Source organism: Capra hircus, chromosome 4, assembly GCF_001704415.2.
Source record: "Capra hircus breed San Clemente chromosome 4, ASM170441v1, whole genome shotgun sequence".
Lineage (NCBI taxonomy): Eukaryota > Metazoa > Chordata > Mammalia > Artiodactyla > Bovidae > Capra > Capra hircus.
This window is the reverse complement of record NC_030811.1, coordinates 107,350,452-107,377,933: the sequence shown is the minus strand read 5'-3', so window position 1 is coordinate 107,377,933 and position 27,482 is coordinate 107,350,452. Positions and strand designations below refer to the sequence as shown.

General features: G+C 42.4%; 1 protein-coding gene and 1 non-coding gene across 5 annotated transcripts in view; one reads left to right on the top strand and one right to left on the bottom strand.

The window, feature by feature from the left end:
- Positions 1-27,482, top strand: part of DYNC1I1 (dynein cytoplasmic 1 intermediate chain 1) — a 368,960-nt gene that overhangs the window by 200,747 nt on the left and 140,731 nt on the right. For all 4 annotated transcript variants that reach the window (XM_018047394.1, XM_018047396.1, XM_018047395.1 and 1 more), the window contains 2 exons: positions 18,791-18,880; positions 26,393-26,555. In XM_018047394.1, the coding sequence (XP_017902883.1) occupies positions 18,791-18,880; positions 26,393-26,555 (253 nt within the window). The remainder of the gene's footprint in view (positions 1-18,790; positions 18,881-26,392; positions 26,556-27,482) is intronic.
- On the bottom strand, positions 25,899-25,970 carry TRNAS-GGA. The gene has a single exon. It is a non-coding gene; the product is annotated as a tRNA-Ser (tRNA).

Below are 27,482 nucleotides of genomic sequence, written 5' to 3'. Positions count from 1 at the left end.
AGACGCTGACACTCTCTTCCCTCTCACCTGTCCATACTCTCCCATGTCGTCTGTTCTCACCTGTCCTTCAAAGCCGAGCCTGCAGTAAGCACTGACTCAGTCTAAATGCTTAATGATCCATAGCTTATAGGCACACTCTACTGTCACCAGGACTTAGAACTTTGATAGCTTGAACCCGTATTTTGTGATCTATTGTCTGAACTTGTTTAGTCACTCAGACTCTTTTGCAACCTCATGGACTATAGCCCGCCAGGTTCCTCTGTCCATGGGCTTTTCCAGGCAAGAATACTAGAGTGGGCTGCCATTTCTTTCTCCAGGGGATCTTCCCAATCCAGGGATTGAAGCCACGTCTCCTGAATTGGCAGGTGCATTCTTTTTCTGCTGAGTCACCAGGGAAGCCCCGTTGTTTGAACTTCTCACCCGCAAATTCTGCCACAACCCAACAATAGTTGTCTCTGTGGATCTTCTCTGCAGAGAAGAAACAAAGGTTTGTTTCTGTGATGAGGATGTCTCCCTTTTCTTTTCTGGAAGAGCTCCCTTCCAGATGGAATGTCCCTTTTTTGTTACATAACCTTCTCCCTACTTTGCACATTTTTGTGGCCGAGTGGGCCATTGGGCATCAAAAAGCTGTAATTATTACTACAAATTATCCTGCCTTACTAACTAACACTTAATGGCATTTTATCAGTGACAAAGCATCTGTCTCCGTTATATTGTTTCAGACAACAACTTTGTTATGTAAGTAGCACAGAAATTAGGATCCCTGCTTTATGGACGAGAAAATAAATCTTCAAGGACCTAACCTATCTTTCTCATTTTTCAGGGTTCAGTTATGTCCGACTCTTTGCAACCCCATGGGCAGTAGCCTGCCAGGCTCTTCTGTCTATGGGATTTTCCAGGCAAGATTCTGGAGTGGGTTGCCATTTCCTCCTCCAAGGAAGCTTCCCGACCCAGGGATTGAACTTGTGTCTCTTTCATCTTCTGCATTGGGAGGCGGGTTTACCACAAGTGCTATATTATGTAACAAATGGTTGTGAATAAGACCATGTTTTCCCTATGCCATCTCTGGGGGGAAAAAGTAGGTAATTTATATGCTGCAAATTTTCTGATGGGAAAACTGTTCTCTTGAGTCATGTCACTGGCTAAGTACCCAAGGATCCTTAAAAAGTCTCTTTTGACATGAATTAAAGCAACAAGGATTCACAATGCTTCTTCTCAGCAGAGCTGTGTGACTCAAATAGCAAATGTCTATGACCCTGCTTAGCTAGGTATTCATCCCGGTGTTTAAGGTCTTTCCATTCCTTCCTCTACTGAGCTGCCCGCCACTGCCATCTTCCCATTGTTTCGTACTCGTCCATGCCCTCTCCTCTTCTTGGAATGATTCTCTGCATTCCCATCTCTGTGTCCCTCTAAAGATCTCTCCACTCCTCAAGACCCACCTGAAAATAAACTCCTTGAAAAACCTGCCTCCCTTCCCTCTGTCCCTATTCATCCTCTCCCTTAAGAAGTTAACGTTACCCCTTGGGGATTCCCTGGAACAGATATCCAAGCATTCTGCCTTCCAATATAGATATTTACATCCAGTTGCTATTTCTCTACCCAGATGCCAAGCTCTTGAGTTGAAGCATCTCTGTTGATTCATTTCTGTGGCCTCATATGATGGAGCCGATGCATTGCACACGGTAGTTTCTCAAGAATGTGTGTCCAAGGAGTAGAAGCTTGGTATTTAAGGGAGACAATTAGGTTGGGTAAAGATACCCAGCTGAAACTGAAATAGCTGAGACCAGGCAAAAGAGAAAAAAAAAAAATAGGACTGCATACTCTAACCACTGGACTCCAGTTCCCTTTGGGATGGGACAATAATGGTTATCGCTTTTGTTGTCACAGTTCGATTCTCACACTCACACGGAGCCTTTGAAGTGAAATCTCTCCTAGTACCACTGAGGTGGTTCTGTTTGAAGGGATATTTAGTAGAAAATTATGAAGTCTCTGGTGAAATGCTGCTCAGTTCAGTCTCTAGAGATTCAGATTCTTTTGACCAACTTGATGTTTCAACAGCTTGAAAAATGAAGGAATGAACCATGTCTGTCTAGACTGACCAGAAAGTAAAAACAAGGGGGCACTTTGAAATCTGTGAATCTGACCACAACTGAGAGTTGTACTTAGTCCAAGTAACTGGAAAAATCAGTTTCTTGGATTAGACAAATGCTTCCCTTAAGACTCTCAAACTGCTTGCTTTCTTCTTTCATAATTAATAGAAAATTATTGCATTGACAGACAAGGGACTTCATATTTGAGCCAATGGGAAAACTTGACGTTGAAACCAGGGGAAATGATTTAGCCCCAAATAGAGTTGTTAATGCCAGGATAAAAGCAAACAAATGTGCTAATGATCTTCCCTGAGAATTGGACCGTGATGAATTTTGATGTATTTCCAGATGGAAAATAGATCAGTTCTCTCTGGGCTGGGGGTGGACACCAGAAAGAGAAAATGCTGAAATGGAAGTTCAGCAGAAAGCACTCATTTTCATTTTCTGGAGAATCAAAGTGCTAAAGAGATAGAAAAATCCCATTTGAAGGAACCAGACCTGTGGGCTTGTGAGCATCCATGACAAGGTGGAGGAGGTGAGCCCCTGATTCTGCAGCAGAGACTGCCGCCATTCTGGGGGTTAAGGAACTGCATGTGTGCTGGTTGCAAGACGCAAGGCCGCTTGCTGTCCTGTGGTGCGTTCAGTCGTCTCACCATCCAGCAAGTATTCATTGCCCACCTGCCACATACCCTGCTATTTTCTAGGTGATTTGGGTAGAGCAGGGAAGAGACAGTCTCTGATGCTGTAGAATTTCCATTCTAAGTGGCAGGAGGCAGACCATGCATACATGCATACATGCATTAAATCAGATAGTGATCAGTGCTGTGAAGTATATGTTGGAGAAGGGAAGGGCTCCCCGCTCTGTTATTCTTGTCTGGAGAATCCCATGGACAGAGGAGCCTGGAGGGCTACAGTCCACGCGGTCACAAAGGAGTCAGACTTGACTAAGTGGGTAACACTGACAGCAATGAAGTATATGTAGGGCTGAGACACTTTGTGGTGTATCTGAAACTGTCACAACATTGTTAATAGGCTATACTCCGATATAAAATAATAAAAAGTTTTTTAAAAAATCAACGTAAGGGGAAAGCAAGCATTGTGTGCCAGTACGGAATGGGCTGAGGCATGGCGCCACGTTGTATAGGTTGCATCGGGAAGACCTCGCAGACAAGCTGACATTTGAACAGGGACTCAAAAAAGTCATGAGGAAGACACATGACTGTTTGGATAATGGGTATTCCAGGCAGAGGGGACAGCAGATGGAAAAGCCATGAGACGTAAGAGTTCTTGGCAAGATCAAGAAAAGCTAAGTAGCTAGCTCAATTGAAGCAGGGTTGGCAAAGGGCAGAGGAACCCACGCGGTACGAGATGGAGCAAGGCGCATCCTGTATTCCTGGCCTCGTGCTGGAGGAGACGAGTTGGTTCAAGTAGACCTCCTGGAAGTAGGTGGGAATGCTTCTGAAACTACAGGCAGATTGTGAAGCAGCCACTCACTGGGCTGAAACTATACTGAAGCAGGGCTTGGCACAGGAAGATGGGTCCTGTGTAAGTGAATATGGGGGGCAACTTCATTTTCAGCTGTGCTCCAACACAGCTTTGCCCCTTCCACGACCTGTGTCTCCACTGGCTATGCTTGTTCTTGCCTCCAAACCCATTGAGACATCTCCATTCTTCCTGCTTAGCTCAGGGAGCTGGAGACAGTGTGGACACAGATGAAACAGAGTGGAATTTGGTGCCTCAGAAACTTGGGTTCAGAAACCTGCCTTATAATTTACTAGCTGTCTGACTTGGAGAAAATTATTCAGCCTCTTTAGTATCTTAGTTTCCTCAGCAATAGTAATAAAAATGTTCTTTAAGTATCTTAAGCCTTGAAAGAATCATCAGTAACCGAGGAGAGCAACTCTGTAATGAGTGGATGAGAAAACCGAGGCACAAGGGGTTCAGTAAGTGGCCCATGGTTACTACTAGATGATAGAATCAGAATTTGAACTTGAGCGGCATGGCAACAGGACTCCTGCACTTAACCCCATACTGCTGCTGCTGCTAAGTCGCTTTAGTCGCGTCCGACTCTGTGCAGCCCCATAGACGGCAGCCCACCAGGCTTCCCTGTCCCTGGGATTCTCCAGGCAAGAACACTGGAGTGGGTTGCCATTTCCTTCTCCAGTGCATGAAAGTGAAAAGTGAAAGTGAAGTCACTCAGTCGTGTCTGACTCTTAGCAACCTCATGGACTGCAGCCTACCAGGCTCCTCCATCCATGGGATTCTCCAGGCAAGAGTACTGGAGTGGGGTGCCATTGCCTTCTCCCAACCCCATACTACCTTGCAGCTAATGTCCTTGCTAAAAGAGATCATGTACAGAAAATGCAGAGTAACTGCAAAGAGTACAGAGTACTTAGTCAGTATCAGGAGTTATTAGCTCCTGATCATTCATGCTTTCCTGGTTGCCAGTGACAGAGAAACCACCCCCAAATTACTGAAGCCAAACGAACATTTGTTTGCTGTTAACAAATATAAGTCTAGACTCTAGATTCCCCTGGGGCATGCTGACTTCAGTTACTACTCAATTTAGGTTTCAAACTGTTAGTTACCACTCTCAGCCATGCTCTTTCTTTCTTGATTCTTTTTCAAGTTCCGTATAGGGAGCCAGAACAGCTTTGGTTCCGTGTTGGGTATGACACCCAATCCAGTGAAGGAGAGGCACCCACTTCCCCAGTGGTTAGAGCAACCACGTGTCCTGGTTTGGCGAGAACAGTCGCATAGTCCAGTGTAAGAGAGGAGCCCACTGCCCTGCGGCAGGGGTGCCCACACATCCTCGACTGTCCAGACTCCCCTCGTCCTTACCTGCCATATCTCCCTTCACCATATCACGCTTAAACGTTCGCTGCACCTCCATTTCCTCTGAGAAGTATCCCAATTTGGACAGTAGATTTTACGGTCACTCTACTGATAGTCGAGAGGGAAATACAGAGCTTTCGTGTCATTGGTCACTGCTTCAGATACAAAGTTTCCCCTTGAATCTTAAGAAGGGTTTGCTTAGCTGAGAGTGGGGAAGGATGGGTCCGCCAAGGAAGAATAGAAAGGCTGTTGGTCAAAGACTTGATGTGGTGGATTCTGGGAGGTCAAAGTCAAAAATATCTGTCACAGGTCCCTTTTCTTCGTTTACAAAGTTTGGTATGATTTAGTAGCAAGTTGAGAGAGTTTAGGGGTTTGCAAAACATGAGTTTGAATTTTGGCTCCATTCTTCCTCTAGTGCTGATCTTATTGATCACCTTCCTTTCAAAACCTTGTGTGTAGCAGGGGTCCCCAACCTCTGGCATCTAATGCCTAATGATCTATTATTATTACTACTATGTAGTAGCAGTATAATAGAAATAGACTGCATAATAAATGTAATGCTCTTGAATCATCCTAAAACCATCCCCCACCTCAGTTTGTGGAAAAATTGCCTTCCATGAAACCAGTCCCAGATGCCAAAAAGGTTAAAAACCGCTGAGCTAGAGGGAACTAATTATGTCTGCCTTGGTGAGTTGTTGGGCGGATTAAACAGGCTAATGAAATAAAACCCTTACCACAAAGCTTAACATATATGATTCAATAAATGGATAGCTGTTGTTTTTCCATGATGCCTAGCACACACCTGAGCACACATTAGGTAGTGAGCATTTACCTGGGGACCAGGACACAAAACACAATAAAGGACCGGGACCCTCAGAGTGAGTGTAGGGAGTCTCTGGGTGAGTTCAGAGAAGAGAAGCTGGCAATGATGACAAGACCTAGCGATCAAGGAAAGGAACCTTAAAATCGGAAATTGAATGAAGAGTTTTGGGATCCAGCTAAAACATTGGAGAAGCCACTGAGAAAATATGCTTTTCAGAACCCTGGGGGAAATGACATTCTTAACTTTTAAAACAATCAAGAACATTTTCCTAACACCCATATTGGGGCAAATAAATGTGAATAGTTAATGTATCCCAGTCCCAAGAAGTTCAGAATTTTGGATGGGGAAGAAAGCTCAGAAACGCACATGGATGTACTCTACCTAAAATAGTGCATTAAATTTGTTATTGTTGTTCAGTTGCTAAGTGTCTTTATGACCCCTTGGACTGTAGCACACCAGGCTCCTCTGTCCTTCACTGTCTTCCAGAGTTTGTTCAAATTCATGTCTATTGAGTTGGTGATGCCATCCAACTGTCTCATCCTCTGTCGTCCCCTTCTCCTTCTGCCCTCAATCTTTCCCAGCATCGGGGTCTTTTCCAGGGAGTTGGCTCCTCTCATCAGGTGGCCAAAGTATTAGAGCTTCAGCTTTAGCATCAGTCCTTCCAGTGAATATTCAGAGTTGATTTCCTGAATAAAATAGAGAATGATAAATGTCCTACTTTAAAACACGATAGTTCTTTGACTGGTTAAAGCAAATTGTTAAGATAGTCTCAACTCAAGTGCTGTGAAGGGTTAAATGAGGAAGACATCCCTTCTAACAAGGGTCAACAGGAAGGATTTGGGGAGCTGGGGTCATCTGAATCAGATCTTGAAGTATAGCTGGATTTTACATGCAGGGAAGATACAAAGGTATTCAAAGCCTTGAACATTCCAGACAAAACTCCGCCCTTGTGTTTTTGCCTCTTCTACCTAGAATGCCTTCCCCAGCTACCCACGGAGCTGGTTCCTTGAGTCTTCTTGTCAAATGCCACCTCTCAGTAAGGACCTCCCTAGCTACCTGTGTGCAAAATTGTGATACTCACCACTTGGCCTGCATTGCTGTCCTCTTTAGTGCTCGCAACTCTCTAACCTACTTTATGCTTTCCTTGTTTATCTTGTTTTCTGTCCCTGCCTCTGGAATGCAAGCTCAATGAAGGCAGGATGTCTCATCTGTTCTGCTCACTGCTGTACGTCTGGCGCCTGAGATAGTGCCTGACACATGTTAGGTGCTCGTATTTCGTAAGAAGGAAGGAAGGGAGGGAGAGAGTCTGGCTGAGGGAGCCACGGGAACTGAAGGACAGATGGGCTGTGGTGGTTTGTACCGTGTTGCAGAGTCAGTGACAGAAGTGTGTGCGTGGATGGGGGTGACAGGGGCTGAGCGTGGTGGAGGCAGATCAGTAGGAAACAGGTCGTTTTAGAGCCAGAAGTCTTCAAGTCTTCTTACCTAGAAGACTTGGAGATGAGACCGAGGAATCCAGCTTGTATTCTGCATGGCATGGGGACTCTCAAGAGCTGGAGGCAAGGGCAGGCATTGAGAGCAGCTAGAGTTAAGAATGCCAGCGAGGAGACCCTGACGGTAAGCCACATGGTGGCCTTTCCCAGAGAGAAGGAGGTGGACAAGTAGAGAGGACAGAGGGAGCGGTGGGAGTGAAGGGGATACGAAGAGGCAGAATTCGCCATTTGATCCTATTAACGAAAAGACTGCAGAAACAGACTCACGGACACAGAGAGCAGACTTGTGGTTGCCAAGGGGGTGCGGAGGGGTCAGGGAGGGCTGGACTGTGAATTTGGGGTTAGTAGGTGCAAGCAATTACATATCGAATGGATGGACAGCAACGTGCTCCTGCACAGGGAACTATATTCGATGTCCTGGGATAAACTGGAATGGAAAAGAATGTGGAAAAGAAGGCACGTGTATGTGCAGCTGAGTCACTTCACCTGGTGTACAGCAGAAATTAACTCAGCGTTGGAAATCAAGTATACTTCAATTAAAAACAAAAAACACCTCCCCCCCAAAAAAAGCACAAAAACACGATGAATGCTAGAGAACATGATGACTTCTGCACGCAGGCGTGGACGTGACAACTGCTCTGACAGTAAATGTCACCGTTTTTCCCTTACAGTTCCTTTACAAGCAAAATAATGTTTCTAAATGGCATCTACATATTTTACTCTGTCTTCACTAGTTAACGCAGTAACCATTTTAATACCTGGAGGCCTTGGGGTCTACTTTTTCTGGGACGTATCTGTGGTTGCTGCTTAAAGTTAGATATGATGACATGTCTGTCCTTGCAGCCTCAGTTTTCTTTTCCACAAGCCATGTTCCTGTTAAGAGGAAGCGCAGGTTTGCACGTTAGAAGAAGTGATAGAGGAAACCAAGGGAAGGGCATGGGATTGTCCAGAATCAAAAGTGGGCTGCAAAAGGGCTGTGAGTGTGGAAAAGAAAGCTAGGAGTCCCTTCTCCCCTTCCAAGAAGCTGAGAATTGCATTTTCCAGTGTTTTGAATTATTGCCCAGAATGTGCGTGTGTGTGTGTGTGTGTGCGCGTGCGCCCGTGCATGCACCCCTATACAAATAAAACTGCCGAGAATAGACATAGAGCCTGTGCCCTGGGCGAGTCAAGGAGGCTCTGTTCACACAGAGTACAATGGCAGTGCTTTTTCTGGAGTTGTGCAGTGAATGCTTCAGCTACCAAGACTCCAAAACAGAGGACTGTTTTGAGGGGTGGCTTGGCTCTTTCAAAATCTCTCTCCCTCCCAAGTCCTGCAAGAACTGCAGGTTGCCATTAGAGATTAATTCACTGGGGTGACCATTCTCTCGTCTGTTAGTATGAATTAGCTCATCCAGTTGATCATGGCTGAAGACTCCATGACTTCCTGTGGAAGCTTAGGAGATGAGGGCCTGAAAAGTATAAAAGAATCAAGAGAGGAAAGATGGGGGTGGTTTCTGGCAACAAATTGCATGTACAGATGAATCAAGGACTCTTCTGTTCTGAATAGTGCTGGAGAATTCAGTTGAAGTTAGCTAGTCATGAGCCTTCAACAGTGAGCTCGTCTAGGAAATAGAAAGCCATTGATGGTTTTTAAAGAGGAAAATGTATGGAAATAGAGATCAATCAAGTTTTCCCAGCCCCAAACATCAAATGCTGAGGTTATCCCTGGGCTCCAGCCTGGACAGCTCTAGAAGGGAAGTCTCCTCATGGTCTCTGACCTTGTATGCAAGCTGACTAATCCATGTCCACTCAATTCAGCCCATATTTGCTGCACACATTTCATGTATTAGCACAGTTATAGGTTTCAGAAACAGCTGTAAAAAGTACTCTTCTCTGGCTTCCTCTCTCGCTTTAAATATTTTCCTTCGTTTCCTCCCATTTGCAAGGCCTTGTGTGACATTCCATCAGGAAGTAAACTTTCCAAGTACTGTCATGTTAGAGGCTTAGGAGAGAACTGATGTGGCCTAGAGTGTTAACAGGAGTGCTCTGTATGATGAGAAATGTATGTTTTCTTTGCTCTGGCCAGATTTTTCTAGACCAAAAAGCGAAGGTTTTTTAAATATTAGCATGTAGTATATTTAACAAAGTGCTTACTGAAAATCCCACAAAATATGTCTTTGCTGCATATTTTGAAAGCACCGAGGCGCTCACCTTGGTTTGTGTAAGCATTCAGCGGAGCATGTTATACTTTATCTTGGCTGCCGTGATACGTATCAGGAGGTGGCTCTCTTTGGACTCCCGGTGAAGTTGGCAGACCATCCACAAAGCCGGTCCAAGGATAGGGTGACTTGAGTGAGTTCTGTACGAGAGCCCTCACTGTCTGCTGTGCAAACACATCTGTGCATTCACAGTTCAGCTCATCACGCCTGCTGGTGGTCAACCATCCCCAGCCAAGTTCTCATCATCTGCTGCTTGGATTAGGGCTATAGCTTACCTTCTGACTGTCTCCCTCATTCCAGGCTCTCCCACTCCCTTCCAGCTCCATACTACCTCTGTATTCTTAAATAAAATGAGACCTTGTCTCTTGCATTTTTAAATGCCTCCAGATTCTCTGCAGGGTCGGGTGGCAGCAACAATTTTCATCAAGGGTCAGGCCACCCCTTAGGTGTATCAGAATATGCATAAAGAGCTGGCCAAGAAGGAGAGGAATGAGGTTTCAAAAGCCATATTTGGCATTTCCAGTGTCTTGGATTCCTTTTGAAAATTTAAATAATGCTTTTGGGTTAAATGAGATGTATATTTATCCACATGGAGAAGGAAATGGCAACCCACTCCATTATTCTCGCCTGGGAAATCCCATGGACAGAGGAGCCTGGTGGGCTACAGTCCATGGGGTCAGAGGAGTTGGACACGACTCAGCACTGAAACGACAACAGATGTTTATTCAAAAGGGGGATACTGATCTCCAGAAAGAAGTCCAAACCCGTTCTGTCATTTAAGGAGCTATATGATGTTGTTCGTACTAGCTTTCCTGAACCATCACCCATCTTGCTTTTGCTAGTGTTTGTACTTGACATTGATGGTACTATCAAGAGTAGGTCTTTGAGGGACTTTTCCTCTGGTTGTGGAGATAAATGCAGAACTGTGGTTTCTTGGCTGTGTTATCATGGAGATCCCAGGGAGAACAATGGACAGTGTCCATAGGTCTGCTTGGGACAAGGTGTTAAAGTTGCAGCGTGAAGAATTAGTAGTAATCACCTCCTGGACACTGGAGGGGAGTCTGAGACTGGTAGAAAGAAAGAATGTGTAGTGCTTTTGCGGCATGTACCTACTGGGGTTTTGGGTGATTGTGCGCTGCTCAGAGTGCAGGTTGAGGTGGAAGAAATAAGAAGTTGTGGGGTTTTAGGCTGCAGTGTATAGCGAACTATAGAATATTTTTGGTGGGGAAAGGATACATAGATGTATTTTTAAAAAATAAAAATGAAACTGCTAGAAACACAGAGCAAGACTTGTCGTTTTAGAGAGACCAGTCAAAATACTGCTGTAATACTCCAGGTGAGAGATGGTAATGGCCTGGATTGGGGCAGTGCAGAAAAGACAGAGGCAGATTTAGGACAGATTTTTGAGGAAGGATTGAACAAATGTAGGGACCCCTTGTTACAACCTCTGCTGGAAGAGTTAAAGTGAGTACTGTGATTTCTAATTATGAACCCATATGTGAAAGGTGTGCAGTTGCTCGGGGGGATGGAGAATGTAGTCAAAGGAGCTCTCAGCAGAAGGTAGGGGTTCTGCTTGGAAGATGTGGAGTGTGAACACGTTGGGGGACATTCCCGTTGAAATGTACAACACAGAATCTGGAGTCTAGAGGGGATACCTTGGCAGGAGAAACCCATTCACGAGTGATGATGGAAGTGAAATGTGAAAATGTTAGCTGCTCAGTCCTGTCTGACTCTTTCTGACTCCGTGAACTGTATCCCACCAGCCTCCTCTGTCCATGGGATTCTCCAGGCAAGAATACTGGAGTAGGTAGCCATTCCCTTCTGCAGGAATCTTCCCGACCCAGGGATTAAACTTGGGTCTCCTGCATTGCAGGCGGATTCTTTACCGTCTGAGCCACCAGTAAAGACAAATGTAAATATTATCCAGAGTGACATCTGACATGAGAAAAGATGAGGCCAAAGACAGAACTGCAAAGAATATCTTCATTAAGGTAAATTATTGTTAAGAAATAAATTTTAATTTGAGAGATTAACTCTGGTTTTCTATAGAACATGTAAAATACGTTATAAAAAGAATCCCTATCTGAAATGGCTATACATAGAATTGTATAAAAGTGGCTAGGGCATTCGATATTAAGTTAAGGGCAATACATCTAAAACACAAAAAACAGGGACTTCCCTGGGGGTCCAGTGGTTAACCTCCATGCTTCCACTGCAGGGGGATATGGGTTCAATCCCTGGTCAGGGAACTAAGATCCTGCATGCCCTGTGGTGTGGCCAAGAAAAAGAAGTAAAACACACAAAATATAAACAAATGAAGAAAGACCCGTTTTTTTAATCTCTCAAAGTCTTTTCACCAACAGTAACATGGTAGTACGTTTGATTTAGAATTGATTCTATGTTCTTGCCATCATCCCTTTTATCCTTTGGAAGCTAGTGTTCTATTCATTTCTGCACCACTAATTATTTGATCAATTCCAACATTCACAATTTTTCACATTAGAATTGATGCTGTGTTACAGTTTAATTAGCAGAGATCAGTTTTCTTAGCAGTACATGACTTTGGACTGTTCGATCTGAAGTCCTACAGTAATTGCTTTGTATGTCCCCCTTTTGGCAGCAGTAGAGTGCCCTTTGGAGTCAAGAAGGATGGAGTGAAACGGCCCACTATGCTCCCTCCTGTCTGTCTCCCCCTGACCAGACTTAGCCGTCTTCCATGAAGCCGTAGACCCTTTGTGAAAAGCCAGGAACAGGGCATCAAGGACTCGGGACAGGCACTCAGAACCTCTTATCCTGGGGTTTTGCAGGTCCTGAGAGAGCTGAGGAAAGCGAGAACCCACTGACCTCATAAAACACAAGCCCTCTTCACAGAGGGCTGCCCGTGTCACTCAGGGTTCTGGTTGCAAGCTGCAGGCACTGAATCCAGGGGGATTTATTGGAAGAAAATCTGGTGCTGACATACTTCTAGTAAGATTTATGGGAAGGAAAGCTGGTGCTCACAGAATCAACAGGAGGCAAAGGAACAGGCTTGGGAAAGGGGCAAGACCAAGGGAACCCAGACCATGGATTTCTGGAGCAGTCTGGCCAGGATGTCAGACTTGGCTGGCTGCATGTTGCCCCTCATTATCCTCGGTGTCCTCTTGGCTTTGCTTCTTGGCCCCAAAGACAAAGGCCCAGTTAGGAGCATTCGGTCTGACTGCCCAGATCCTGCCTGTGTGCTGGTCACCAGGAAATGGAGAGCAGGAAATGTCTCTCTGGGGCTGCAGGATGAGAAAGTAGGGTCGCAGCAAGTCACCAATGCACAGTGCTACCAGGAAAGCCCCCCTCCACAACCCCCAGACAGAAAAGGGTCTTGGTATTGTATTACCAACAATAACAAGCGGCTCCCTACACTTCTGTCCCAAAGTCTCAGATTTGTGAGGCCATCAGAAAGTTAAAGTGTTAGTCACTCAGTTGTGTCCAACTCTTTGCGACTCCTCTGTCCATGGGATTCTCCAGGCAAGAGTACTGGAGTGGGTAGCCATTCCCTTCTGTAGGACTCTTCCTGACCCAGGGATTGAACCCAGGTCTCCTGCATTGCAGGCGGGTTCTTTACCATCTGAGCCACCAGGGAAGGCCATCAGAGCGGCTCAACAGTCAGACAGCTGTTGCATATTCAGGTTGGTGACACTGACTTCCTTCTTCACCACCAAGTGGAGGAAACTTACCTTTCCGGAGCTCATATACAGGGTCAGGCCCTGGACTAAGTGTGTTATGTGCAGTTTCGGTGAACGTGCAAATTACTCGTGTTTAGACCTCAAGAATATCTTAAGGGAGGAGGACAGTAGGTACCAAACTTTTTTCCAACTACAGAGAAAGAAGGCAGCAACTAACTGCAGAGGGTAGAATTTAGGTGCTGAATAAAATAATGTCTAAAAGATGCCATTGTTTGAAATTAGCCTCTTAGACTGACAGGTAATTAACTTCTGCCAGTAGTTTAATTTCTCTCCTGTACCTGGTACAGGAGACCGTACATGTGTGGCAATTTCCCACCCCCGGCCCCCCGCCTCCAATCACAGAGGAAATGTAGCCGGGTATGAACTCGTGGCACGACTCATATATCAGTAGTCCGTAGCAGTTCTACATAAATCCTTTTCTTTAAAGTTATTTAACTGTTTTGAAAATGGTTTCAACAGAAGTAATTCCAATTGCACCAGAAAGGAAACCAGAATCTTAAAGAAAAATATACTCTTTGCTGAGCAAGGCAAACATATCAGTATGCAGAGAGACAAGCCCATCTCTTATGTTTTATTTCCTCAATAAATCCACCAAAACACTTACTTTCTGTCTTTAAAAAGCTGATAGACAAAGAGTTCTGTGGCCATTAAAAATTAATGCCTACAACTGGTTTGTAACCACTTTAAAACAGTACTGTTTTTTAAAATATTTTTATTTCTCTTTTATGTACCGTATCTCATTATGGGACTTTGCACATATTATAAACACAGTAAATATTTGTTGGGTTTTTAAAAAACTCATTGAAAACATATTCTCTGGGGAAGTGTTTTCTATTTAAAGACTTAGATAACCTGCTATTTTCCCACCTACTTCAAAAATAAACTAACACACTTCTATTACAAACCTATCCCTTTTTATAGCCAGGCCCTTACAGAATAATATATTTCCAAAAAGCTCTAAGTGGCCACTTTCTGTCATGATGTTTCTTTTTAATTCTTTCAGGAGTCAGTGTTTAAAAATCCTTGTGTCTGCGAAAGATAGGAGCTTGATGTTGTTTAAAGCTGTCTAGCGCAAAGTCATTTGGTGAAACTGACTTCATTTTAAGAACTAAAAAAGTGAACGTAAAGACTAGGTGGTTCTCCAAAATTAAATCAAAAGACTTGCTTTTGCTTTGCTTTTTAAAACCTCTTTAAATAATGTGAAAAAAAATCCACCCATAAAAGAGCATTGCTTTCAAAAAGAAATAATAATAATAATTTTCTTCTTAATGAAAAAAAAATTGGTGATTCTAATAAAAGCACAATTGTTTTTCTATATTCAGTGGAACTAAGACTAAAGTAATTTAGAACTTGAGCTGTTCTCCCCTTTGGGTCTATGGAGGGAGGTGGAAGAACCTATTGGTTATTGGTTTTACTTCCCTGAAATCTTTACTTCTCAGTCCTGGACACCTTTAAGTTTTTGCTCAGTGTGGCCTTTCTTGAGCACGTTGTTTAAAAATTTGCCTCCTCCTCCCGTGATCAGCACGCCCAGTGCCCCTTCCTAGCGTTCTCTGTCTCTGTCCTAGTTTCCTGACTCAGTGTATGTTTTGTTTATTTATTTGCTGTCAGCTTCTTTCTACTCATTCATGGAAGCACCGTGGCGTGAGCACAGATTTTGGCGGGGGGGAGGGTCCCTGTCCTGTGCCTGGTACATGACACACTGTGAGTGCTCCCTAAATGTTTGCTGACATACAAGCCTAGGCAACGCTTGTTTGTAGATTTCTCTGAATGGATATTTGCAGCTCTCTTGGTGGTTTAAAAAGCAATTTCACATTAATAATTTTATCTGTGTATTCTTGATAAATTTGTGTTTTAAGAAAAGGTTATTATCCCAGTTCAGCAAATGACGGAAAGGGCCTCAGAGAGTTCCTATGAATTATGCTAAGTGAGGGGCTAGCAAGTGGTAGACTCCAGCCTCAGACTCAGACTGATTACGTGCCTTGAAATGCCCCTACCATCCAGGTTGTGAATCTGTCCGAAGGAATACAGCAAGGCCTGTAGTAAGTATCGCTGAATCAGGTCTCAGGAGAGTGGATTCCACAGAGTAAGTAAGAATACAGTGTGGATGGATAACATGGGTTGGGAAGATCCCCTGGAGGAGGAAATGGCAACCCACTCCAGTATTCTTGCCTGGAGAATCCCGTGGACAGAGGAGCCTGGCAGGCTACAGTCCATAGAGTCCCAAAGAGTTGGACACAGCTAAGCAAGTTCCACCCTCATAGTCTTGATATACACGCCCTGTGTGCTGTGTGTGGTGACCTCTGGAAATTGAAAGAGCTCTTCACCTCAAGAGCCTCCATACACCCCTGCTTGCACTGCAGCTGAGCAGCACACCTGCGCTTCAGGCATCTCTCCATGACATTTCTGTTTCATGACAGCTGTGGGTAGGGAGGCAGTGCCCCTAATGGTTAAAGATCAGAGACCCCGTTACACATAGAACCAGGTAGAACGTGAAGCTTGACATGGTTGGAAGATTTGGGGGGAAATTACTCGTCTCCTCATCTATTAAATTAGGTTGGTGGTACCAAGTTCCGACATATAAATTACATGATGCAAGTAAAGCATTCATCACTGCTTTAGGTGTGATTATTGTGCAAATAAATGTGGGAAAAGTGGAAACAGTGTCCGACTTCATATTCTTGGGCTCCAAAATCAATGCAGACAGTGACGGCAGCCACAAAATTAAAAATGCTTGCTCCTTGAAAGAAAAGCTATGATAAACCTAGACAGAGTATTAAAAAGCAGAGACATCACTTTGCTGACAAAGGTCCATATAGTGAAGGCTATGGTTTTTCCCGTAGTCACGTATGGATGTGAGAATTGGACCATGAAGAAGGCCAAGTGCTGAAGAATTGATGCTCTTGAACTGTGGTGTCGGAGAAGACTCTTGAGAGTCCCTTGGACTACAAGGAGATCCAATCAGTCCATCCTAAAGGAAATCAATCCTGAATATTCATTGGAAGAACTGATGCTGAAGCTGAAGCTCTAATACTTCAGCTGCCTGATGCAGAAAGCTGACTCATTGGAAAAGACCCTGATACTGGAGGGCAAGAGGAGAAGGGGACAACAGAGGATGAGATGGTTGGATAGCCTCACTGACTCAGTGGACGTGAGTTTGAACAAACTCAGGGGGATGGTGAAGGACAGGGAAGCCTACTGTGCTGCAGTCCATGGGGTCACAAAGAGTCAGACAGGACTTAGCGACTGAACAACCACAACTGTGTGTCTCATTATCTCTTCTACTAGGTTATAAAACCATAGAAGTTAAGGCATGTCACTGGCTTTATTAGTTTGCTAGGGCTGCCATAACAATGTCCCATAAACTGAGCAGTTTAAACAGTAAAAATGGAAAGTCTCACAGTTGTAGAAGCTAGGATTTCAAGATCAAGGTGTTGGCCAGTTGGTTCTGATGGCTGTGAGGGAGAATCTGTTCTGTGTCTCTGTGGTTTGCTGGCCGATTTTGGCACTTCTCGGCTTGTAGAAGCAGCCGTCTAGTCTTCGCCTTCATCCTCAATGGCGTTCTCCCTGCGTGTCAATCTGTGTTTGAATCTCCCCTCGTTTATGAAGACACTGGTCGTGCTGGGTCCGGTGCCCTCACTGCTCTGGCACAACCTCATCTTAACTAATATACCTGCAGGGACACTAATTCCAAATAAGATCAACATTCTGAAGTCCTGGAGGTTTGGAAGTCAACATATAAATTTGGGGAGGGGGGACACAATTCCACCCATAACGTGGGATTTGGCACCTTCATATCTGTCGTATTTTACTTGTATTTAGTAAGTTCCAGGGAGTGGCTCCAGGACCCACTGGACTTGACGAAAGTCTCTAGAAGGTTCAGAGGTAGAGCTGCTTCCCAGCTTATTGGTCTTTTGAAAACTGCCTCTCCATCCAAGGTTTACCAGAAGAGAAACTTCCTTCCTCCTAGCACCTCCTTGGGCTTTGTGTTTGATCTTTGGCTCAGGAAAATATAACATGTCAAGGTGAATATTTTGCTCAGGACTTTCCAAGCTGGTTTTTAACAGACAGGTGGCCATAATATCTTTACATATAAAGATTTAGGTGTGTTATTTATAGTTTAACATGTCTAAATATGTGGGTAACTCAGTGTACTTATCAAAATTTTAAGTGAATGTCTTTGTCTCACAGGTATGTGTTAGTAATAATGTGTTAATAATAAATGTGTTAATGTGTTAATAATAAATGACAGTTTCCCTCAAAGGCATCTTACTTTCTTTCTGATATGTGTATAGTGTGATTATAAAGTAATGAGGTTGGTTCCACAGTCTACACACATGCATATAGATTGCTGTATTCTATTGAAAATTTGCATGAGATATTTCCAGTATCTAAACTGTAATACTGTACTTCACACATCCATATTTTTAAAATGGATATTCCCTCCACAATTCCCTCTTGCTTAATACAGCAGAACTTTTGGAGTTGATTTTCAGGCTACATTTGTTTGGGCATTTAAACGTGCATTATATAATACATTCTCTAAATGGTTGGAGCTGAAAGTTTGAGTTGTTATAAATATCAGGATTTGTTGTCATGGAAATGGGACTCTCTACAGAGCTCTGAATGTATAGAAAGTCTGCAAATATTTGTTGAGTGACTGAATGTATGAGTGAGTGAGGGGGTGTGGAGGAAGTGAAGGCATTTCTTTTAAATTCCACTTGAACCAATGGAATCAGTAACCTATGGTGAATGTGATACTGAAGAGTGAAGGTAATATATTTAAAAAACACAGAAGCGAGTTTTAATTGTTTATATTGTCTTATTCCTGTAAGTTGGACTTTGTTGTGATACTTTGTCTTGTCCCCGCACCCTCTACCCTGTGACTGATGGTTTCAAGCACTCTGCAATGGAAGGGATCTCCAAGAAAGGCAGTTTTAGGGGGAAGAGACACAAGGGATGCACATTTGCATAGGGCGGGAAGGGCACTGGAACATCTGGTGGTGGTGGCTGACTGGTACCATTTGTTAGCACTCATTAAATTCACATTAATGCACGGGTTGCTCTGAATGTGTAAATGCCATTTCAGGTCAGTTTTTTTCTCCCAGGTCAATGGCAATGACTTTGGGGGGCCCTATCCTGGTTGTTTCCTTGCCAATGGCATTTGACCTGGGGTCAGACCTGTATTTAACCCTTTTCTGTAGGTCAAAACCAAATCAACAGGGTGAGGATGAAACTGGAAATGAGTGGTCTGTACAGCAGGTGTCCCCTGCGGAGAATGTGCCGCAGGTGGAAACAGTTTAAGATCTGTTCCTGGCCCATCTCCGAAGACGCTTCAGAGGTCAAAGATGCAATTCCAAGACATCCCGTGTGGCGGGGGGTCTGGGGATAGATGGAGCAGGTGCTGACTTGGAGCGGTTTCTCAGCAGCACGGTGGGAGGACTTTCAAAGAGACCCCTTCTGGAGATAATGTATCCATATATTCATGAGCACATATCTCGGGCATCCATCGTGGACTGATTTACTTACAAGTTGCCCCGAATGATTAGAACTTTACCCTCTGCCCCTACCTCCCACCAGCAACCGGAGATTTTGATTGGAAGGCAAGAATATAATGCATTTTTCTCTTTCTTTGTTCTAGAGGATGAGGACGATGAGGAAATGGTGGAACCTAAAGGGGGCCAGGATTCAGAACAGGAAAATGAAGACAAAAAGCAGGAGGTGAAGGAAGGTACAGTGTGGGAGAGAAATTGAGTCACTGTTTTATTGTTTTTGTTTTTGTAACCAACAGAAGGGGGTATAGAGGTAAGTAAAAAATTTAATATATGCCTCCAGAATGGAAGGTTTTCTGGGATTGTTCAGTACATTACATGTGGCAATATAAACTGAGTTCCTTTAGTTTTGACTGACAGAAACAAATAAAATACAGGTCGTCCACAATTCCAGCAACAAGTCCAGTTCCTTTAAAATTCCTGTAAAATTATTACTAAATACCAGTAAAACAAGATGCTTGTTATCAATTGACATGTTACCTAATTGACTCCATCCTATATTCCCAGTGATAACAGGAAAGGGAAGAAGCGGATACAGTTATTTTGTCAGCAAATTCTGAGGTTTATGCTTGTGCGCTATAGAGAAACATTAACCATGATCATCACTATGGTGCATATGAGCTAAGTCGCTTCAGTCGTGTCTGACTCTGTGCGACCCCGTGGACTGTAGCCTGCCAGGCTCCTCTGTCCATGGGATTCTCCAGGCAAGAATACTGGAGTGCGCTGCCATGCCCTCCTCCAGGGGATTTCCTGACCCAGGAATGGAACCAGCGTCTCTTCCATCTCCTGCATTGGCGGGCGGACTCTTTACCACTAGCGCCACCTGGGAAGCCCAATCATCACTACTGACTATGCTGTGAATGTTTTCTCCATGCCCTGCCCAGATCAGGAGCAGCCTCTATTTGCTCCAGGATAACAACGACTAATATTTAGTAAGGGCTTACTAGGTGTTTGGCTGTGTCCTTAACACTCCAAAGATACTATGCACCCTTTGCAACACCCTTTTGAAGCAATATAAACTGGGTTCCTTATTGTTTCTATCTTATAGATAGAGAAATAGGAAAAGAGACATTTAAAAACATACCCTGTATGCATAATGTATAGGTACCGGGCCTCTGCTTGGAGCTGACGCCAAAGCCTATATGCCTCCCCATGGTGCCCTCCTCCCGTAATAGTCCTGGGTTTCAAAACACAAGAAAGCAGGAATGTAAAAAGAATAGAAAGGCGTAGGCCAGAAATACTATAGCTGATGTCCTTAGAAATCTAATTTTGTGTGCTTTTGGAGATTTCCAGCCTAAGGAGAAAAAGAGAATTTGAGATTGTCATTCTTACTGAGAAGCGGAGTATCTGTGAGGGTGGACTCTTGCATATTTCCTGTGAAGTGTCCCGGGCTTAGAGCAACAAAAGTCTAATTAGAAGCTCAGCTTATTTTATTTTTACATTTATTTATTTTTAATTGATGATTGCTTTACTGTATTGGTTTGCTTTCTGTCCTACATCAATTTTAAAATTTTCCGTTTGCCTGTGACTCTGGCACACATCGTTGTCCCCAGGGACTTTGTAAGAGTGGGTATGTACTGGCCATGTGGACTCACCTCACCCTGCCCAGCCATGAGTGAGGTGGCTCTTTACTGCCAAATTCTAGGGTATGGCTGTAGACAGGTAGTAGATTCAGCATCTTTAAGAGTGGCATTCACAGAAGGCCCAAGTTACTTTTTCTGAGAGATTGTAAAAGGATCTGACTGAAGCAATTTCACGTTTAAACTCCTGCTAAGAATGTGGGGAGGCTTCCCTGGTGGCTCAGATGGTAAAGAATCTGCCTGCAATGTGGGAGGCCTGGATTTGGTCCTTGGGCTGGGAAGATCCCCTGGAGAAGAGAATACCCAGTCTAGTTCCTTGCCTGGAGAATCCCATGGACAAGAAGCTACAGTCCATGGGTCTCAAAGAGCTGGACATGATTGAGTGACCAACACTTTCACTTTTAAGAACATGTGTATATATTTAAGCTGGTGAATAGAATATCATTAACACAGGTGTAGCAAGAGACAAAATAAGTCCGAGTTTACTAAAATACTATTTTTTTTACCAAAATATCCTTAAGGTGTACTGAGTGATAAGGAGCCAGGGTATATTTTGTGTGTCTTGGCACAGATTCCCTCCTGCCCCCCAACCCCAATCTCCAAATTGTCTTCTCTGGCAAAGCACTGCAACCTCCTTCTTAAGTTCTGAGCAAAAACGCCCTCCAGTTTTAACTGTTACTCATGCTTCATGGAATTGATTAAAGTCCTGTTCAAAGTCCAAAAGAAGTTTGAAAGTACATTTCCTGTTACTGCCATGCGTGCGTCTTAGTCTCTGTTAATGGCTTTTCTGCACATTAGCACATGATGGGTTAAAAGCATGTTTATGCTGGCATCAAACTCTTGCTGGCTTTTTTTTTTTAAAGCAAGATAGTATTTTGCAAACTTTTAAAAGAGTCTCTAGCAGATACGATCATGGCGCCATTCACACAGCTGCGTGGTAGGCAGGGCTGTGTCAGCACTTCCATAGGAACCCTGAATTTCAGGGATTTATTACTTAGCCATAAACATTTGCTCTGGGCTGAAACTTGACATACACGGTTTTAAACCAGGGAACACATTTTTGAGAAATCTGGCCTTTTTTAGAATTTAAAAAAGAGTGCTGAGGGGAAGATGGGGAAAAAAAAAATCTGTGCTCACTAGCTTTTGACATTTTTGCCCATGTGACATCAAAATTCATTAAACAGTAAAGAAATGTAGGTTCAATTTATTACTCTTCCCACTTTTTTTTTTTTTTTTTCACAAAAGAGTTGGGAAAAGCAGCAAGTACCTTTTAGCTTTTAATCAAATTTTAGGAAATTTCTGTATGTGAGTGTCCTAGTATTTTCATGTTTAGAAATTTAAAACAACAGAATCAGAAACTTAGCTCTTATAATTGCACATTAACTCATAAACCTCACATTAACGTCAGAGAAGGGCATCATTCTTTATTCAGTTTGGTTTTTCTTACTCTTATTTTTGAACTGATTTCACTGTAAAATTCTCTAAGAACCACTGTGCCTACTTAATCTGATTTAATATTTAAGTTATGTGGGTTTACTTACTTATTTTTTAACCTTTTGGATATATTTTTAAAAACTATTTAAAAGATGTAATTTCTACATTGAAATTTAAAGCTACCTCATTGAGAAAAGCATTTCTGAAATGGAGATTTTGAAAATTACTTTTGACCTAAAATGAGGTTGTATAATATTCAATATAAATTGTGGATTTCACTATGGATTTTACATTTTTACAGGGAACAAAAAAACCCAGGAACTCTAGACATCAAAAGATATAGTGTATAGTAAATAGAGTAAATAAAAAAGAAACTGAAAAAATGCACATTCAGGTCAATAAGAAAACTCAAGAAAGCATAGCAAATAGGATAGGATCACTATGAGAAACACATAAAAAAAGTATTGTCATAAACAAAACCAAGACAAATTAGTATTTTAGTAATAAAAAGAATAAAAAATAGACCCTAAAATAAAATTCATACTAAAGTTTAATTTTTCAGGCTATGATTTCATAGAAATTGGGCAGTTTTCTAAACTTTGAATTTTATGACTCTAGGGCTTTGTTTTCATACTTCTTATTGAAGCTGAATGTAACTGTTCGGGTAAAGTTCGGTAAGTTTGAAATTGGTCCTGTTATTTGGATTATATGAAAGTAATAACCACGTCTTCTGCTTTTCCTGAAGAATCTTTATTTCTTACCAAAGATCACTTTAAATGCATAAAATATTGCCAGCTCTTGGCAGAAATAGTCCATGTTGCAAAAACAAACAACAAAACCTGCTATAATAGCACTTTCTGCTTAACTTGTAAGAAAAATCAAACATTGCTGTTGTCCTTGTTTTTCTCTGACATGCCTGTGGCTATTAATTCCCATCTTTTCATGCAGTGAAGATGTTGAAAACAATTCTTTAGGTTCCAGGGATAGGGGAAAACTGAAGAAACGGAAACTTCAGGGAGAATCTGAGGTCTATCCTAGAGTCAGACTGTTCAGGTTCACATTGTTTATGCTTATATTTTAAATTTTGTGGACTCCATTAATACACTGATTTTCTTCTCGTAAATACAGTGTCTGGAGAGGTTTTATCTCCTGAATACTGATATTGATTATGGTTCCTGGATAGTCCATTATGTTTTCATTACATTGTAATAAAACATCAGTTTAAAGATTCTTAAATATGAGAGGTTTGGGGTCTTATCAAACATAACTATGGCTCTATTTAACTCCTAAGTTGAATATTGTTTATGACTTTTAAAAAGTACTCATCTGTTATTTTGTGCTAACAAATCATGTCATTTGATCTCTGTTAGACATCAAAGCTTAATATAAAATATGTTCTTTGTTTTGGTTCTGTAGCAATTTAGTTTCAACCCAAATATTGTATTGTCAAACATAATATGTGGAGAGGCTCCTGTTTCACTTACCTGAACTTGGCTTCTGCAAATACACTTTGATCAGCCGTTTAGGTTTCTTTTAGAGAAGAAGTTATATGTCTTTAAAGCTGAGATCAAAATGACAATAAACTACAGGGGGAAAAAATTACAGAAAATAACACAGGAACTATTTTTTATTCAAAGTAATGGACCTGTAAGGAAAGATACAGGTGGAATAAAAGTAACTCAAAAAGATAAGCAGAATAGAATAGATATTTTTAAAATATAAAAATAGGAATAAAAGGGAAAAAATTCCTATTTCTGAGTAATTTCAAGTGTGTTTCAAGTCATTCATCAGCAGTGACTAAAGTCAAATGAAGCTTTTTAAAAAAAAATAAACATTTTTCTTGACCTTGTAGTATTCTAGTTTAGTGATGCTTATTTATGTAGCAGTAATGACCAGAGATTGAAGGCAAAAGGAGAAGAGGGCAGCAGAGTATGAGATGGTTGGATGGCATCACCGACTCAATGGACATGAACTTGGACAGACTCTGGGAGATAGTGAGGGGCAGGGAGGCTTGGTGTGCTAGCGTCCATGACGTTGCAAAGAGTTGGACATGACTGAGCCACTGAACAACAACAACAACTGATTATTGAATGCTCATCTGTTTGCTGAACTTCCCCAGTGGCTCGGCGGTAAAGAATTCACCGGCAGTGCAGGAGACGCAAGAGACGCAGGTTCGATCCCTGGGTCAGGAAGATCCCCTGGAGGAGGGCATGGCAACCCACTCCAGCATTCTTGCCTGGAGAATCCCTTGAACAGAAGAGCCTGGCGGGCTACAGTCCATAGGGTCGCAAAGAGTTGGACACGACTGAAGCGACTTCAAATGCATGCAACTATTTGCTAGTGTGTTTATTTTTAACTCCTAAAGCAGACTTGAAGTTTGGGTATCGTTGCCTCATTTTATAGATAACACTGCTGCTTCGAGAGCTTTTATTGATTGGAGAATCCAGGCAGCAAATGGCATAGTAGCTCTGGGATTCCAGGTCGATTTTATAGAGTTCTGATTACTAATGGTTTACATACAGCCTACCTCACTATTTCTCAGTGAGAAATAGTGTCTGTGTAACGTTTCTCAGCAGATGTTGATGGAGGTTCTTATAGAGTCCCAGTATACACAGGCGTATTTGGGACTCTGGAGATTTCAGCAACAAAGAAATCCCTCTGCCTCTTAGAATCGCTGGGGTGAACTGTATTTGGAGATCACCTTCTGCTTAGGGGATGAATCATGTTTTTGTTATAACATCACCTGGAGAGCATTTTATAAGGTGTGAGCCAACTACGTCATGATCATTCAATTTCCTTGTTCAAATACAGACTTTGGGAGTCTGTCTAGACCCTCTTTCATTTTGATTTGGGGCAGAGGAGGGCAGGCCAGAATGGGGGAGACATTCTGAACATTACAGGTTTGAGACCTACTTCCATGGCTCTGCAAAAAGACTTCCCTGTGCCTTCTTTTATTTCTCTTATCCAGTGGGTCACCAGCTCTAATAAACTGTACAAGAATCTGCTCTCTTTCAGTCCTTACTTTCACTGGTTAAGTTTAAACCCCCATTGTTTCTTTTCTGAACTATTACCATATCTTCCCAATTGGTCTCCCCATTTTTTTTCAGGGAATAACTTCTTATGTTGGAGTGTACTAAATTAACAGTGTTGTATTAGTTTCAGGTGTACAGCAAAGTGATTCCTTTATACATATACATGTATCTATTCTTGTTCAGATTTTTTGCCCATTTAGGTTGTTCCATAATATTGAGCATAGCGCCCTGTGCTATACAGTAGGTCCTTGTTCAAGGCAGTGGCTTCAAGATTACCATTAATCAAGTCAAATAACTCTTCCATACAACCTTATGCTGCAGGTGACTGCACCTAAATGATTCCTCTGATCATGTAGCCAGGTGGACTTTGGTCCTAGTTATGGGGATGGTTGTGGAAGTGTTTGGGAAAGGCTGTGGGTGAGTGATTCCACCCAGGGACCTTTAATGCACTGCCCTCCTCCTGAAGTTTAAACTTCAGGAGCTTCTGATCCTACTAGAGAAATAATCAATCAAACACTTATTGAAGTCTCTTTGCACAGAAGTTGAAATGGAGTTCCTGAAGAGCCACAATGGTTCAGCTGACAGTTTCTGCCCTTAGGGATTTCTCATTCTGGAGGAGTTCCCAACGCTTCGTTTATAGGTTTATGTAAACTTTGCTACTGAAGGAATAGTTTCTGTAACCTAATCCTGACTCCGAGGTGAGCTGACTTTCAGACACTGTGACATATTGCTATTTAGTCTCTCTTGGCCTCATTTTGTATCTTCAGATTTAGTTTTATATGATTGATCATGCTGGAAAGTAAGGCATAAAAACAATTGTGAGGTATCTTATAGCATTTATTTGTTTCATGTGTTTGTTTAAAAGCAGAAGATATCTTGGGTAAAGGTGGGTTTGCAAGGACATGCTTTAGTTTTTGAGGGGAATTTATATAACAGTCTATCAACCTTATCAAGCAACTATCTAAAATAAAGTGAATTTATCAGTAGAAAGAGGCAAGGTGCTATCTGAATCGTATTATGAAAGTGAAGTTGCTCAGTTGTGTCCGACTCTTTGCGACCCCATGGACTGTAGCCTACCAGGCTCCTCCCTCCATTGGATTCTCCAGGCAAGAGTACTGTAGTGGGTTGCCATTTTCCCTCTCCAGGGGATCTTCCCGACCCAGGGATCGAACCTGGGTCTCCAGCATTCCAGGCAGACGCTTTAACCTCTGAGCCACCAGGGAAGCGTATTATAGATAGTTCTTAATTATTTGGTAAGTGCAGCTTAACCATAGCTTTACAACCTAATATACATGGTTTTACAGATTTCTCTACTATGTACTATTTGAGCTGTTTTTCAAGTTCAATTCAAAAGAAAGTAACATTCAGAACTGATTATTAAAACACACAATCATCTTCATTTGTAAGATTTGTTCAACTCTTATGACATCTTTTTGTAAAGCTGGCAATGCAGACATCTGCAAAAAACCTTTGGTGTGAATTTAAGAGTAATTTAGAATTAATGTTAACAATGGCTTATTTTACTGTGTCCTATTTCTCTTTTGATAAACAGTGTCTTTCAAGAGTTGGATTCCTCTTGAAATGTTTTAATTATCCTTTTTGTTTTTTTTTTTTCTTTCCCAACAATCTCTTTCACATAAAAAAGCTCCCCCAAGGGAGCTGACAGAGGAAGAAAAACAGCAGATCCTTCACTCAGAGGAGTTCCTCATCTTTTTTGATCGGACAATACGGGTAATTGAGAGAGCCCTGGCAGAAGACTCCGATATCTTCTTTGACTACAGTGGTCGAGAACTGGAGGAAAAAGATGGGTTAGTTTCTTAAGTGCAGTTAAAAAAAAATACTGTGATAAGTTATCTGTTGCTTCTGAACTCATTTATGTTTTGAGTAGGCAAGTTGCAAGCCTGACAAATCAGAAGAGACTGAAATTCCAGAGCTGATCTTGCTGAACAGCTCTGGCTAAGGGCTTTGGTTATGATTTCTGGCTTAGAGTTTCCCTGTAATTATCATGTGCTTCGGTGAAATGCTTTTGAACTTGATATCTGGGGGACAGTCCAGGTGATAGGGACTGGTAGAGTCATGTACATTGTCCTCTGGGAAAACATCCTTATAAGCAGTAAGAGGAGATTTACGTTATATCCAGGAGATCTAGTTTTGATGTCTAAGCAAACAGGAAGCTGAGGAAAATAAACATGAGATCCAGGAGAACCTTAACTGATGTGCAAGGCAATAAACAGAGACTGGCAACTTTTTCCTCTCTTGATACCGTAAGATTATGTATATATGCCTTTTAGGAAACACATGTGCAAGCATATATTTACAGATTTAAAAAAACCTGTCTATAAAACTATGGCCCCAAGCAACTTGCCCTGTGACTTCAGCAAGTGTATTGTCAACCATCGTCACGTAGATAATAGGAGGCACTTTATGAGCTTTGTAAAGAGACAGAACTGATGTTTAGCCACCAATTTCTCTTGGCCAGGAACAATATGAAAAGATGAGATCACCTGTCGTTTTCATCAGACCTGACATTTTACTACTTCTAAAATTCAAATACACTGTCAAAGGCCAACCTATCGTCACTGAAGATGCTCAAGGCCATGTAAACAGGTTCGGAAGGGAGTTCTGAAAATGTTCATAACTGTTGATAGTATTGATAGACTATATCAAAGAGACAGTAGTTTGAATATACACGTTATATTTGTTTAATTTTAAAAAGCCATTACTCTCTGGCTCAC